This window comes from Theropithecus gelada, chromosome 5 (genome assembly GCF_003255815.1).
Source record: "Theropithecus gelada isolate Dixy chromosome 5, Tgel_1.0, whole genome shotgun sequence".
Classification (NCBI taxonomy): domain Eukaryota; kingdom Metazoa; phylum Chordata; class Mammalia; order Primates; family Cercopithecidae; genus Theropithecus; species Theropithecus gelada.
The window spans coordinates 38846867-38861995 of record NC_037672.1 but is presented as its reverse complement, the minus strand read 5'-3'; the positions used below and the strand labels follow the sequence as shown (position 1 = coordinate 38861995).

The window sequence follows — 15129 nt, the reverse complement described above, 5'->3', positions numbered from 1 at the left end:
AGTAACCTAAAACTTGATGGTTTAAGACAGCCACCATTTTATTTAGCTCATGATTCTGCTTGGCAGTTGATTTTATTTGGGTTGGATTTGCACCTGTGTTTGTAGTCAGTTGGCAGGATATCTGGCCGATACCTGGCTGTTGGCTGAGGTGGGCTGAAGTGATAGAACTGGGTCACATGTCTCACCCATTCAGGAGGTCAGCCCAGGCCTCTTCATATGCTGACTAGGTTCAAAAGTAGCAAGAAAGGGCAGGCCTCACTGTGGAAGCACTTGAAACTGATTCTTGGCCTTATCGTTTATACTTTATTGATTTTTCATTTGTCTGTCTGAAATTCTTTGAGAGATACTAGGATGACATTTTCAGAAAAACCTTCTAGGTATTGAAAGCATTTTAGATGAAACTTTTGATTTTCAGTATTGGTGAATTAAAACTTCTAGTGGCAAGGATACATCAATAATTGCTTATGTTGGCTTATGCATTTGGGGGTATTTAAATAGGTTTTTATCTTAATTTGAGGAATTGATTAAGACCTAAGGTGTGGGAGTTGAAAAAAATGGCTGCCTTTATTATCATACTTTTTGTTTGTTTCCTTAAAATTTTATCACCTTTAAAAATCTGGGGCATGTAAGCAGAAGTGTCCTTTCTTTGAAGTGGACGTGTGTGTGTGTGTGTGTGTGTGTGTGTTTTGAGACAGGGTCTTGGTCTGTCACCCAGGCTGGAGTGCAGTGGCATGATCATGGCTTGCTGATGTCTCGACCTCCTGGGCTCAAGTGATCCTCCCATATCAGCCTTCTGAGTAGCTGGGGCTATAGGGACACACCACCACGCCTGGCCAATTTTTAATTTTTTTGTAGAGACAGGGTTTCGCCACATTGCCCAGGCTAAAATTGACATTTTTATTAGGCAGAATTTAATTTACTCTTGGAATCCTAGTTGTATAGAGACTTAATTTATTTTAAAGGTCTTTTTTTTCCTTTTCCTTTTCTTTTCTTTCTTTCTTTTTTTTTTTGATACGGAGTCTCACTCTGTCGCCCAGGCTGGAGTGCAGTGGCATGATCTCTGCTCACTGCAAACTCTGCCTCCCAGTTTCAAGTGATTCTTCCACCTTAGCCTCCCCAGTAGCTGGAATTCCAGGCGCCCGCCACCACGCCCCACTAATTTTTGTATTTTTGTAAAGATGAGATTTCACCATGTTGGCCAGGCTGGTCTCAAACTCCTGATGTCAGGTGATCCACTCGCCTCGGCCTCCCAAAGTGCTGGGATTACAGGCGTGAGCCACTGTGCCTGGCCTTTTTCTTTTTTAAAAAAATGTGAATTGAGGAAAACATAGTTTATTAGAAATTAGGTTTGTGTTTGTTTTTATAAAATACAACAATACCTTACAGCTGTTGTAATAGTCAACAAAAGGAGAAAGAAAATAGAGCCCCCCAAATTTCTCTGCCATTATTGGCACTGTCCCTCAAGTGAAAATCCTTTACATGTGAGATTGTTGTTTTAAACTAGGAAGTTTAATTTCCTATTGGAAGCTTGAATTCTCTTATTCTTTTCCTCTTCCTCCTACTTATTCTTTTTTTTTTTTTTTATAGCAATAGCCACAATAAGAAGGTACAAATGCACATGCTAGATTTGATGAGTTCTATCATCATGGAAGGTGATGGAGTTACTCAAGAGTTATTGGACTCCATTCTTATTAACCTCATTCCTGCACATAAGGTCTGTAAAGTATGAAGATATTAAAGGTTAATATTTAACAGTCATGCTACACATAAGAATGAACAATTGTTTTCAGGCCATTTGCAATCCCATGTAATTGTTCCCATGACCATTCTCCACCTCAAATAAAATAGGTTAACATACGTTAGTCTTGTGGCTATTATTTTTACAAAATATATTGATTAACATATCATGTAAGAGTTTCATTCAAGAAATTGAATACGGAACTGAAAATGTTTCGTATTCACACAAATAATCTGAGAATTGTAAGGGGTTAGGGGTGTTGTCTTTTTGGTTAATTGTGTTTGGAAAAGAAATGTATTTCCTCCTTATTAACATAGATGTGACACATAGGAGTTTGGATTTCTTTTCAGAATCCATATCGTACCTTTTTCTTAGGTACTCTCAGAAAAAGATTTGGGCAGAAGCTGTATGGTTAATGTTAAGAAGAAAAGGATGATTCAGAGGTGTATCATTCTTCCCCATTTCCTTTTTCTATTTATCTCTACCAGATCCTCCTAAGAATCTGAAGGACTTGGCTGCCCTCAGGCTCCACCACTGGGCTCTACTCAAGCCTACCCCAGTGTTGCCCTCCTGCTCTTTTCTTCTAATGGTTCAATAACCTGTTATCAGACATTAGAGGAAAAATATGTACTCATTCACAGAAAGATATAATTAATTTTAAATTATTGAGTCTAAATATTATTTACATTTTATTCAAATGTAGTTTATAAAATTCTGAGACTGTGGCAAAGGAGAGTATATTTTGGCAGATTAAGACAGTATATTTGGTTTTTATATGCTAGGTAAGTAGGTTGGTGCTATGTTTTTGGGAAGGGGTCTCACTCTGTCACCGAGGCTGGAGTGCAGCGGCACAATCTTGCCTCATTGCAGCCTCTGTCTCTTGGGCTGAAGTGATCCTCCTACCTCAGCCTCCCAAGTAGCTGGCAATACAGGCATGTGCCACCATACCTGACTTTTTTTTTTTAAGTTTTCTTTGTAGAAACGGGATTTCGCAATGTTTCCCAGGCTTATCTCAAACTCCTGGGCTCAAGCGATCTCCCGCCTTAGCCTCCCAAAGTGCTGAGATAACAGGCATGAGCAACCACACTGGGCTTGAGAGAATTTTTATTAGTAGTAGGAAATAGACTTCTTTTAATAAATAGAAATGTTAACTTAATTTTAAGCAAATCTTGTCCTTTGCCAGTGAAATAAAAGTGTAGAGCAGGGGTCAAGAAGCTATGGCTTGTTAGTCAAATTTGGACCATTGCTTATTTATGTAAGTAAGATTTTATTGGAACACAGCCATGTTCATTCATTTTCGTTTTGTTTATATCTGCTTTCATGCTACAACAGCAGAGTTGTGTAGTTGTAGCAGTGATTTGTATGACCCACAAAACCTAAAATATTTACCATGTGGCCCTTCATAGAAAAAGTTTGCCGACCCCTGGCCTAGAGTGTAGGGTTTCCTAGCCTCATTTTGGAAGAGGTGTGAGATGGTGGTGAATGAATCTGTTTGGTCCAGAACTTCAAGATATAGCGGTGTTACTCGGTGTTATTCAAAACAAGAATTCCCTTTTCAGGCATTTTAAAAAAATTAAATATATATTTTCTTTTTTTTTTTTTTTTTTTTTGAGACGGAGTCTCGCTCTGTCGCCCAGGCTAGAGTGCAGTGGCCAGATCTCCGCTCACTGCAAGCTCCGCCTCCCAGGTTCGCGCAATTCTCCTGCCTCAGCCTCCCGAGCAGCTGGGACTACAGGCGCCTGCCACCTAGCCCGGCTAGTTTTTTTGTATTTTTAGTAGAGACGGGGTTTCACCGTGTTAGCCAGGATGGTCTCGATCTCCTGACCTCGTGATCCGCCCGTCTCGGCCTCCCAAAGTGCTGGGATTACAGGCTTGAGCCACCGCGCCCGGCCTAAAAATTAAATATATATTTTCTAAGGTCCTTCTCAGATCCTTTAATTTATTTGAGTACATTGGGACTCTTTAAGCGGAAGCATATTATTCAGCATTTCAAAAATATAACTGATCAGTAACTCTGTTTATTTGAAACACTTACCAGGTCTACTCGTCTCCAGATCAAGCATTGATTAAACAATGAAATAATTGAGCATGTTGTGTTAGATTGGGGAGTGTATGTGTTTAAGATACATGGGTGTAGTTGTCAGTTTACATTGGTTAACACATAAAAACCAAAAAGCATTAGGTCTATTTTGAGTTTAGTAAAACTTAATATAGGGTTGTGCTTTTGCTAACTAATCCATTTTAGTTTTTGATTAATAAATGAGTTTGATTTGCGACATCTGCATTTAAGACCACTTGACTAGAGGATATTTGCAAAACCTTGAAGAGAATTCAGTTATTTTTATTTTTGCTTCGTATTTTAGTGAAGAAAAATTCGTATTTTATTACAGATTTGAAGACTACAGTATTCTAGTGTTGCTATCTCATAAATTAACAAATTCATTTGTAACTTTCCATGTTTTTATTATTTTTCAGAACTTAAATAAACAGTCCTTTGACCTTGCAAAAGTGCTATTGAAAAGAACAGTCCAGACTATTGAGGCATGCATTGCTAATGTATGTATTTCTTTCTGTGTTCATTCTATATTTTGTAATTCTTAATCTTTTGTACTAATTTATTAGAACCTCTTACATAGAAGTTTATTTAGCTTATAAATGTAGAAGAACTTATGTCCAAATGTGACCAAGGTTAGAGAAATGCAGCATAAGCTTCATGATGTTGTTTTTAAAGGGTGGATGTTACTATAAGAAAAGTTGTCTGCAACTCCCATCCCCTTATCTGCATTTGTATTTATATTTATTTCATTGTCTCCCAGATGTGCTGATCTCTTTCATTTTTTCTCTACATCTTTATCCTTGGGTCTCTGTGTCTCTCTTTATATATTTTCTTCTTTGTGTCTTTTGGGTCATTCTTCTGAAGTCCTCTAATGTTTCTTCCTTTTTTTTTTTTTTTTTTTTTAAAGATTACAGAGATTTATTTAGAAAATTGGTTGTTTTGGCTGTTGTTTTTGGCAAACATTTAAATACTTTGAGTAATGAAAGATTGTGATAGTTGCTATATAGTAATAGTTTAAAAAACTGTACTGAGGAATTTGTTCTGGGTTTTTTTGTTTTTACTAAAAAAGTTAATAATTAGGAAAAAAAGTTTGCAATTTCACTACCTTATAACAACTAATTCCATTGTACATTTGCTCATATTTATAATTATTTTCCCACATACTTTATGAAAAAAAATTTTTTTTTTTTTTTTGAGACGGAGTCTTTCTCTGTCCCCGAGGCCGGAGTACAGTTGTGCAATCTTGGCTCATTGCAAGCTCCACCTCCCGAGTTTACGCCATTCTCCTGCCTCAGCCTCCCGAGTAGCTGGGACTACAGGCTCTCGCCACCATGCTCGGCTAATTTTTTGTATTTTTAGTAGAGACAAGGTTTCACCGTGTTAGCCAGGGTGGTCTCGATCTCCTGACCCTGTGATCTACCCTCCTCAGCCTCCCAAAGTGCTGAGATTACAGGTGTGAGCCACTGCACCCAGCTACTTTATGTAAAATTTTTATTGTCTTACTTGTATTTACATATTTTGACATTCTTTTTAAATATATAAGAATGACTGTAAATGTTTCTTGATATGTATTTCCTCATTGTCATAGATTTAGGTCTTTTCAGTGTTTCTTTCCTTTCCTAATCATCTTTGTGAATCTTAACATTTATGTGTTGTTGAATTATTTTCCATGGATAAAAATACAAAGAGGCTTTTAATTTAAATGTTATCCTATTAGTATTGCTTGGATTGCTAAATTAATATTTAAAAAGATTAAACAATAATGGTACTAAAGAAGTGTCTGTCTTCAGCCTTGAATACATTTCTCAATTCTCAGAAATAACCATCCCCAATAGGTTTTCTTATATCCTTTCAGAAGTAGTATTCTATGCTTTTTTGTGTGTGTGTATGCATATATTTTGATAAAACTGTCTTCTTCATTATTTTCAACGTCTGCATAGTAAATATGAATTTTTTGGTATTATTCTTATGCAATGGGAATGATTTCTTTTTCCTTTTTTTTTTGGAGATGGAGTCTCACCTTGTTGACCAGGCTGGAGTGCAGTGGTGCAGTTTCAGCTCACTGCAACCTCTGCCTCCCAGGCTCAAGTGATTCTCCTGCTTCAGCCTTCTGAGTGGCTGGACTGCAGGCGTGTGCCACCACACCCTGCTAATTTTTATATTTTTAGTAGAGATGGGGTTTCAGCATGTTGGCCAGGCTGGTCTTGAACTCCTGACCTCAGGTAATCTGCCTGCCTCAGCCTCCCAAAGTACTGTGATTACAGGTGTGAGCCACTGTGCCTGGCCAATAATGAGCATTTTCTAACTCTTAATTTATACTGCTTTTCAAATTATGTTACTACCAGAAATGTATGCTTGTTTCAGTTGCGTACAATTGCCCCCTGAGACATTTTAAAAATTGAATTATTCTGCATTTGTGGCGGTCGTGGTGTGCAATGCTGGTATCTTCTAATCTGTGCTCTTGGCCTTGTATACTCTTTATTTCCATCTAGCATTTAAAAAAAAAAAATCAGTTAGCTTTTGTATTACCAACTTTTTGTTCTTTTTGTCATGCGAGCCAAAACATATTTGACTTTCTCTGAGTATTAAAAGAACCAACCCAACAACAACAAAAAATCCTTCCCCTTTAAATACTCGTTATTACTAAACTCGTGGAAACATTATTCTGATTTTTTTGTTGTTGTTTTTTGAAACAGGGTCTTGTTCTGTCCCCCATGCAGGAAGAGTACAGTGATGTGATCACAACTCACTGCAACCTCGACTTCTTAGGGCTTAAATGATCCCACCTGCCATGGCCTCCTGAGTAGCCGGGGCTATAGGCATGCACCACCACGCCCAGATAATTTTTTAATTTTTGTAGAGTCAAGGGTCTCACTGTGTTGCCCAGGCTGGTCTCCAACTCCTGGGCTCAAGATTGTCATGCCTTGGCTTCCCCAAAGTACTGGGATTATAGGCGTGTGCCGCTGTACCTTTGATTTTTAAAAAAATCAAAGGTTGAGGCCAGGCGCAGTGGCTCACACCTGTAATCCCAGTACTTTGGGAGGCCAAGGCTTGTGGATCACCTGAGGTATGGAGTTTGAGACCAGCCTGGCCAACATGGGGAATCCTTGTCTCTACTAAAAATACAAAAATTAGCTGGCCGTGGTGGCGGGTTCCTGGGGCTGAAGCAGGAGAATTGCTTGAATCTCAGAGGTGGAAGTTGCAGTGAGCTGAGATCACGCCACTGTGTTCCAGCCTGGGCGACACAGCCAGACTCCATCTCAAAAAAAGAAAAAAAAAAAATCAAAGATTGAGACTTTGTAATATTTCTCTGCTACAAGGAAATTTTTCTAAAATCCTTTGTAATGAACTACACAAACGGTCTAAATTGTTTTAATGAAAACAAAGATTCCTAGAAAAGTCCTTATTTGAAATATACCCAACAAACCAATTTTGGTTTTTGCTTTTCTCCTTGTAACATTCATGATTTGATATTATTAGGAAATTATTTCTTCCGCTGTTTAGATGATTGTCCTATTGTATATTAGTAATCACACATGTATTTGTATCACCTCCTTCAATTGTATGTGTAAAACCTAATTATATAGTTTATAAAAATGTTTATAAAAATGTATCCATGTTTTTAAGTGAACTGGATGTTTTATTTTTGTTTTTAATATCTCTTACAGTTTTTCAATCAAGTCCTAGTGCTGGGAAGATCATCAGTAAGTGATTTGTCAGAACATGTATTTGATCTGATTCAGGAACTTTTTGCTATAGATCCTCATTTATTATTATCCGTCATGCCACAGCTTGAATTCAAACTAAAGGTAAGATTGACCAATTTTCTATTTTGTTTTTCATGTTTTTCTTATTTCTAGAGCAAGTACAATGTAAAATTGACCAATTTTCTTGCCCTTTAAACTTTCCAGGAAAAATGTATACCGCATAATTTTTCGGTAACTGCAGAAGAATAAAGTATGACTTCAATTTATCTTTTTCTTTGTTTTTTTTGGACGGAGTTTTGCTGTTGTTGCTCAGGCTGAAGTGCAGTGGCGCAATCTCGGCCCACGGCAACCTTCGCCTCCTGGATTCAAGCGATTCTTCTGCCTCAGCCTCCCGAGTAGCTGGGACTATAGGCGCACACCACCATACCCATATAATTTTTATATTTTTAGTAGAGACGGGGATTTGTCATGTTGGCCAGGCTGGTCTCAATCTCTTGACCTTGTTATCTGCCCACCTTGGCTGCCCAAAGTGCTAGGATTACAGGCATGAGTCACCATGCCTGGCCACAAAATTATAATACTTCTAATTGTTAAATATCTCCTGATAATCACAGTGACACAAGCAATAGATAGGAAAAATGGTATTATCTTAGAATTTTTTTTTTTTTTTTTTGAGAAGGAGTCTCTGTTGCCCAGGCTGTAGTACAGTGGCGCGATCTCGGCTCATTGCAAGCTTCGCTTCCCAGGTTCACGCCATTCTCCCGCCTCAGTCTCCAGAGCAGCTGGGACTACAGGTGCCCGCCACCGCGCCCAGCTAATTTCTTTTTTTTTGTATTTTTAGTAGAGACGGGGTTTCACCATGTTAGCCAGGATGGTCTCGATCTCCTGACTTCGTGATCCGTTCGCCTCGGCCTCCCAAAGTGCTGGGATTACAGGCTTGAGCCACCGCTCCCGGCCTATCTTAGAAATTTATAGTACATGTTGGTATTAAATGGTATCCATTATTAGGTAGATATGTTTTAGAACATCCAAAGATTTTAAATGGAATCCTAATATGGTATTGCTTACAATTTTATGACCTTTTCATGGTACAGATTAAGGACAGAAATTTGACTGTCCTAAAAATAGTATATCTATTTTTTATAGACAACTGAGCAAGTAATTTGTAATTCTTGCTCCTTTGATGTTTGTAAAAGTTTAATACTGCCTTGAAGTCTTGTGCTCAAGTGATCCTCTTATCTCAGTCTCTTGAGGAGCTGGGACTATAGGTATACCTCACCATTCCTGGTAATATATATATATATATATATATTTTTTTTTTTTTGGTTGAGAGGGGTTCTCAATATGTTGCCCAGCTGGTCTCAAACTCCTGGCCTAATGCAGTTCTCCTGTCTTGGCCTCAGATTACTGAGAAGGCATGAGCCACTGAGTCTGGTCAAGGAATGTATTTTGACTTTTACAAATAGCAGAGGGGCGAGTTTTCAGTTAGTTTTACTTCTGTGGTTAATAGATGTTAAATGTCACCTCGTTTGAAATAATCACCGATCTACTAAAATAGTTACTTGCTATTAGAATAAAATTTCCACATATTATTTCATATTTAAGGGACAGATTACTTTTTCTTTAAGAAATAAATCATATTGGCTAGTAAATTGAACTTATTAGAAGGTTGTGCTACTCTGCATTATTGTCACCTTGCTTGAGAAAAATTTTGTCAAAGAAAATCAGGCTGGGCCAAGTGCCGTAGCTCATACCTGTGTAATCCCAGCGCTTTGGGAGGTGGAGGCAGGCAGATCTCTTGAGCCCAGGAGTCTGAGACCAGCTTGAACAACATGGTGACACCCATCTCTACAAAAAATACAGAAATTAGCCAAGGATAATGGCACACACCCATAGTCCCAGCTACTCAGGAGGCTGAGGTGGGAGGATGGCTTGAGCCTGGAAGGTGGAGGTTATAGTGGACTGAGGTTGCTCCACTGTACTCCAGCCTGGGTGATAGAGCCAGACCCAGACCTTGTCTCACAAAAAAAAGAGAAAGAAAATCAGGCCAGGTGTGGTACCTCATGTCCATATAATCCCAGCATTATGGGAGGCTGAGATGGGAGGCTTGCCTGAGGCCAGGAGTTCAAGACCAACCTTGTCAACATGGTAAGATTCTGTCTCTATAGAAAAATAAAAAATTAGCCAGGTGTGGTGATGCACACCTGTATGTCCAGCTACTCAGGAGGCCAAGGTGGGAGGATCACTGGAGCCCAGGAGTTCAAGGCTGCAGTGAGCCATGATCATGCCAGTGTACTCTAGCCTGGGCAACAGAACAAGACTCTACCTCTTTTTTTAAAAAAATCATTTTTGTCATTTATAATTAAAATAATACTTGATGTAATTTTCATTTTTACATTGGTTAAGTGTGCCTGTTTTACCCACAAAACCCCTGTTCTTGAGCGTTAAAACATTCATAAGGAAAATATTTTATCCTGTGGTCTTTATTTTTCTATTTTTACTTCTCTTTTGCCAAAAATATTTTGTTTATTGGATATCTGGTATTGCTTTAGCCACATATTGTATGTGAACACCTAAAAAAAAAAATTAGCAGTTGCTTTTAGATGTTGTGTTTATTTTCCTAGCGAATATGATTTTTGAAAAGTTTCACACAACATATGGTTTCAGAATAACTTATTTCACATTAAAGCGTGGCATCACCACTGAAACTGAAACAGAATTTTTATCGCATATACTGTTTCAGGATAAGAAAATAAGAGACTCTTACTAGAAAACAATGAAGTTTTGCTTTTTTATAGTATTTAAGTTGACCTTCAGATCGTCTTTTTGATTCTTGGGCTGCTATTAAAATGAGTTTCCACGAATCATGAAATTCTGTAGTATCGTATTCACCAGTCAGTAGGGGATTCTTCATTAAAACTTTGTATATCGGCCAGGCGCGGTGGTTAATTCCCATAATCCCAGCACTTTGGGAGGCTGAGGCGGGTGGGTCACAAGTTCAGGAGTTCGAGACCAGCCTGGCCAAGATGGTGAAACCCCATGTCTACTAAAAATGTGAAAATTAGCCGGACACAGTGGTGGACGCCTGTAATCCCAGCTATTCAAGAGGCTGAGGCAGGAGAATCTCTAATCTGGGAGGCAGAGGTTGCAGTGAGCTGAGATCGCGCCACTGCACTCTAGCTTGGGAGACAGAGCAAGACTCCTCAAAAAAAAAAACTTTGTATATCAAAACTTGAATTGATGTGTATTTATGTTGGAATGTAAATTGCAGATTTCCTATAAAGTAAGCTTATTAGGGTGGTAACTAGCTTTGTCCTTCATAGACGTTTTTATAGGGTTCGTAATGTTAGAAGTGAATTATATGTCTGTATTTACAATGTCCATAACCAGTGTATAGAATGCAATTAATCAGTGAAGTAGACATAAATTAGCAGTTGAGAAGGTGTGAAATAAGAGCAAAAACCCAGATGATCTAACATGAAATCAAATCAATTTCTGCATAGTAAATGAGGACATATGATATTTTAAACTTCTCACAGTTATAAGCAGAAATATGAAATTGTATCTTCTTGAGAATGTTTCAAGGTATTTTCTGTAATCTGATGAGTAAAGCTCAAGCTTCACTTTCTGTTTTCCCTTCTTAGAGCAATGATGGAGAAGAGCGATTAGCGGTTGTTCGACTTCTAGCTAAATTGTTTGGCTCCAAAGATTCCGATTTGGCAACACAGAATCGTCCTCTTTGGCAATGTTTTCTTGGACGGTAAGAGAACATATAATTCTGATGTTTATATTTTGGAAAATAGTCAGTAGGGTGCAGTCCACCTGATTAAAACTATACATATCAGAACTTTCTTTGATAGATGTTGGTTTCATTGTCATCTGTGTTGCCATCCTTCTTATGAAATAAATTGTAGGAAAAATTTTTTATGGAGAAAGCTTAGTATTTTATCTGTGTAACACTTTTTAACTTCTTGTTAAAATAATGTCATGGCCAGGCCTGGTGGCTCATACCTATAATCCCAGCATTTTGGGAGGCTGAGGTGGGCAAATCACTTGAAGTCAGGAGTTCAGGAAACCAGCCAGACCAACTTGGTGTCTCTACTAAAAATACAAAAATTAACTGGGGGTGGTGACCGGCGCCTGTAACCACAACTAGTCAAGAGGCTGAGGTGGGAGAATCCTTGAACCCGGGAGGCGGAGGTTGCAGTGAGTTGAGATCGAGCCACTGCATTCCAGCCTGAGTGACAGAGTGAGACTCCATCTCCAAAAAAAAAAAGAAAATTAGAATACATAGACAGCATTGCAGTATATTCTAAGTCTTAAGATTTTTAAATCATGAAGCTGAATACATACTGATCCAAATTTAAGAACCTGTGCCATTTGTCAGCCTACCAACTTTTTCATTTACTAGTGCTTGCCTTTTGGGTCTGTAACTTATCTGAACACACTGTATGCTGTTTTTTAACTAATTTGGTATAATTGTACAATTTTTAAATGGAAAATATTATTGCCCTTAACTCAGATAGTTTTTAATGTTTCTTCTCAAGAGCTTAGAATGACTGAATTCTATTTGGCTTGGTAGTAGTGTTGACAAATTTATGAAATTCATTACATTCCTCCTTGCGTTCCATTTACCTGTTTTGCTTTTAAAGCTGATTGGAAAGTAGATATTTACTATTAATATTCTGGAGATGGTTGAGATTCCCCATTATTTAGTTCAACTGATTCAGAAGTTGGTGCCAGAATTTTTCTTGATGTAAATTCACCACAATAGTTCTCATACTAATACTAGGTTCTGAGAAATCTCTGACAAGGCCATAATGCTATCTTAGCAGTTACTTGCCCAGAACATGCCATTTTGAAGGCCTTATAGGAATAAATGCTAAATATTTGAATAGCTAAATGTGACTCCATGAGAATTTTGAATGGTGGGAATGAAGCAACTGCACTTTCAAAGTTGTGGGGGAAGGAATTCCCTATCCCAGGATGGACATCAAATATTTTTTGTAAATAATTTAAGCAAAAATGCAAGGCTTCATTTTTACTTGGGTTACTTATGAAAATTATATCACCCATAGTAGGTTTCTGACACTGATTATTTTACACTCACTGCTAACTGTAGTGGTGTCTCTGATCCATAGAAACAATTCATAGTCTGCAGTATTATTTTCCATAATTATAACTTACATATTTTCCATAATTAAGTGTTTTGATACTTTGTAATTACTTGATCATTAATAATGTATAATTTTTCTCTGCCAGCTAGAGAATTATAAATCCTAAATGCAAGATTTTATTAAAACATGAAAATTATATCTGGGTAAGAAAGTAGGAGGCCATAGACATTAAGACATTTATTAAACAACTTTCTTTTACTTGGTTATTTCATGAGATCATTTCAAAAATAAAAATATTTCCAGCTATTTCAGATCACATTATTTATTAATCAGCATATTTTAAAAGTTGCCTAATAATCTATTTTAAATTTGAGGGTTCCTTACCTTATCCTTAACATGTGCATTTTTGCGTCTACATATTGTGTTGCGTGTTAATTGAATTCGTACACATACTAGACCTTTAAAAGAGCATTGTAATACAAGGTGGTGCTGGCCAAAAGAAACTGACGTCAGGCAGTGCAACACACATTTTTTTTTTTTTTTGAGACGGAGTCTCCCTTTGTCGCCCAGGCTGGAGTGCAGTGACGTGATCTCTGTTCACCGCAACCTCTGCCTCCCGGGTTCAAGCAATTCTCCTGCCTTGGCCTCCCGAGTAGCTGGGATTACAGGCACCCGCCACCACGCCTGGGCTAGTAACACATTTTCTGCACTCATCTTTGAACTTCCAGATCTGCCCCTTATATATGGTTTGCTCTCTACCTCAAGTTCCCCAGTGTTTGTCTCATATAAACCTTTTGTCTTGTTTTGTTTTGAGACAGGGTCTGTTACCCAGGTTGGAGTGCAGTGGCACAATTATGGCTCACTGCAGCCTCGACCTCCCAGGCTCAAGCAGTCCTTCTACCTCACCCTCCCGAGTAGCTGAGACTACAGGGGAGTGCCTCCACGCCCAGCTAATTTTTGTGTTTTTTTGTAGAGACAGGGCTTTGCTATGTTTTCAAGGCTGATCTTGAACTCGTGAGTGCAAGCAGTCCACCCACCTCAGCTTTCTGAGTAGTAGCTGGGACTACAGGGGCATGCCACCATGCCTGCCTAATTTTTGTATATTTATAGAGACAGGGTTTTGCCATGTTTGCAAGGCTAGTCTTAAACTCGTGGGCACAAGCAATCTACCTGTCTCTGCCTCCCAAAGTGCTGTGATTACAGGTGTCAGCCACCGTGCCTGGAATCTCCTATAAACTTATTCTTCAAGAAGATTTTGTGTGTTTTGAATATTTTTACTTTGTAGCATAATATTAAGCTCTCAAATTATAACTCCATAAAGTGTATAGTTTGGTTTGAGGGATGTGTTTGTTTATACTGTTTTTTGTTAGTTTTAGCATGGTAAAGAAATTCTGTTTGTGAAAATGTTTTTGTGAAATTGTGTCGTTTCACCTTGTAGTGTACTTTATATTCTTCCTCCAGAATACCTTAGCTCATAACAAATTATCTAATCAGTAACTATTGTTGTGTATAAGCATTTTCATGTTAGATATACCTGATTTGAGAATAATTTTTTTGCCTTACAATTAATGTTTAGCAATCTTTTTCTATGTAGATTTAATGACATTCATGTTCCTGTGAGATTAGAAAGTGTGAAATTTGCCAGTCATTGTTTAATGAATCACCCAGATTTAGCGAAGGATCTCACAGGTAAGTTAGCTGGTTTATTAGAGATATTAGCATAATCATAAAACTGTTTTGTAGATACAGCTTGTGACCTAACTTCACTTTCCAGCTAGATTTTAACTCTAGTATGGTCTCGGGTTTTCATTTGTTGTACACTAAGAAATGATTTCATGTTCATGTAATAAAATTACACTTAAAATCTTTTTATTTATTTGTTTGTTTAAAAGAAAGGCTTTCAGTCCTGGGCTCAAGTGACCTCTCACTTTGGCATCCCGAGTATTACAGGCAGGTGCTACAATGCCCAGCTTAAAATCTTCATATTTTAATCCTTTGAGATTTTTTGAAAATCATAATTTAAGGAAGTAGCGTATTTCTTAAGACATTGGATTTGGGTAGAAATCATTAAGTCTATTTAATTAAATATAGTGGCATTTAATAATAAGTGGGAACACGATTATCTTCTGCACTAGACTAGAATTTTTCATTCTTTTGAATCTAGAGCATTTAAATCTACCTGTTTGGTAGCAGCACATAAGTGGTTTTATCAACAGGCTGTTATTTACCAAAAAGAACAGGGGAAACAACATTTTTTTGTTTAGATTTAGTTTGTATTATAAATTATTTAAGAATTTTTAAAGAGATTATAAAATAGTCTGGATTTTATATTGTGTAATTTGCAGGTATATACCTATCAGTTAAATTGCCATAAGCATTTTCACTGTTTTTCTTTTAAGCCTTTTAATTTGTAACTGAAATTCAAACTGACATAGATCAGATACTGCATTGTGAATTGACTTTTCCAGGATAACTGATGAAAATACATTATTAAAATGTAACTATAGGCGT

The 15129-nt window shown here is 37.6% G+C and overlaps 1 protein-coding gene across 1 annotated transcript in view; it reads left to right on the top strand.

Moving 5' to 3' along the window:
• Positions 1-15129, top strand: part of PDS5A (PDS5 cohesin associated factor A) — a 169578-nt gene that overhangs the window by 60286 nt on the left and 94163 nt on the right. Inside the window, exons 6-10 of the mRNA XM_025385282.1 lie at positions 1588-1714; positions 4214-4294; positions 7463-7603; positions 11146-11261; positions 14213-14307. Coding sequence (XP_025241067.1) covers positions 1588-1714; positions 4214-4294; positions 7463-7603; positions 11146-11261; positions 14213-14307 — 560 coding nt within the window. The remainder of the gene's footprint in view (positions 1-1587; positions 1715-4213; positions 4295-7462; positions 7604-11145; positions 11262-14212; positions 14308-15129) is intronic.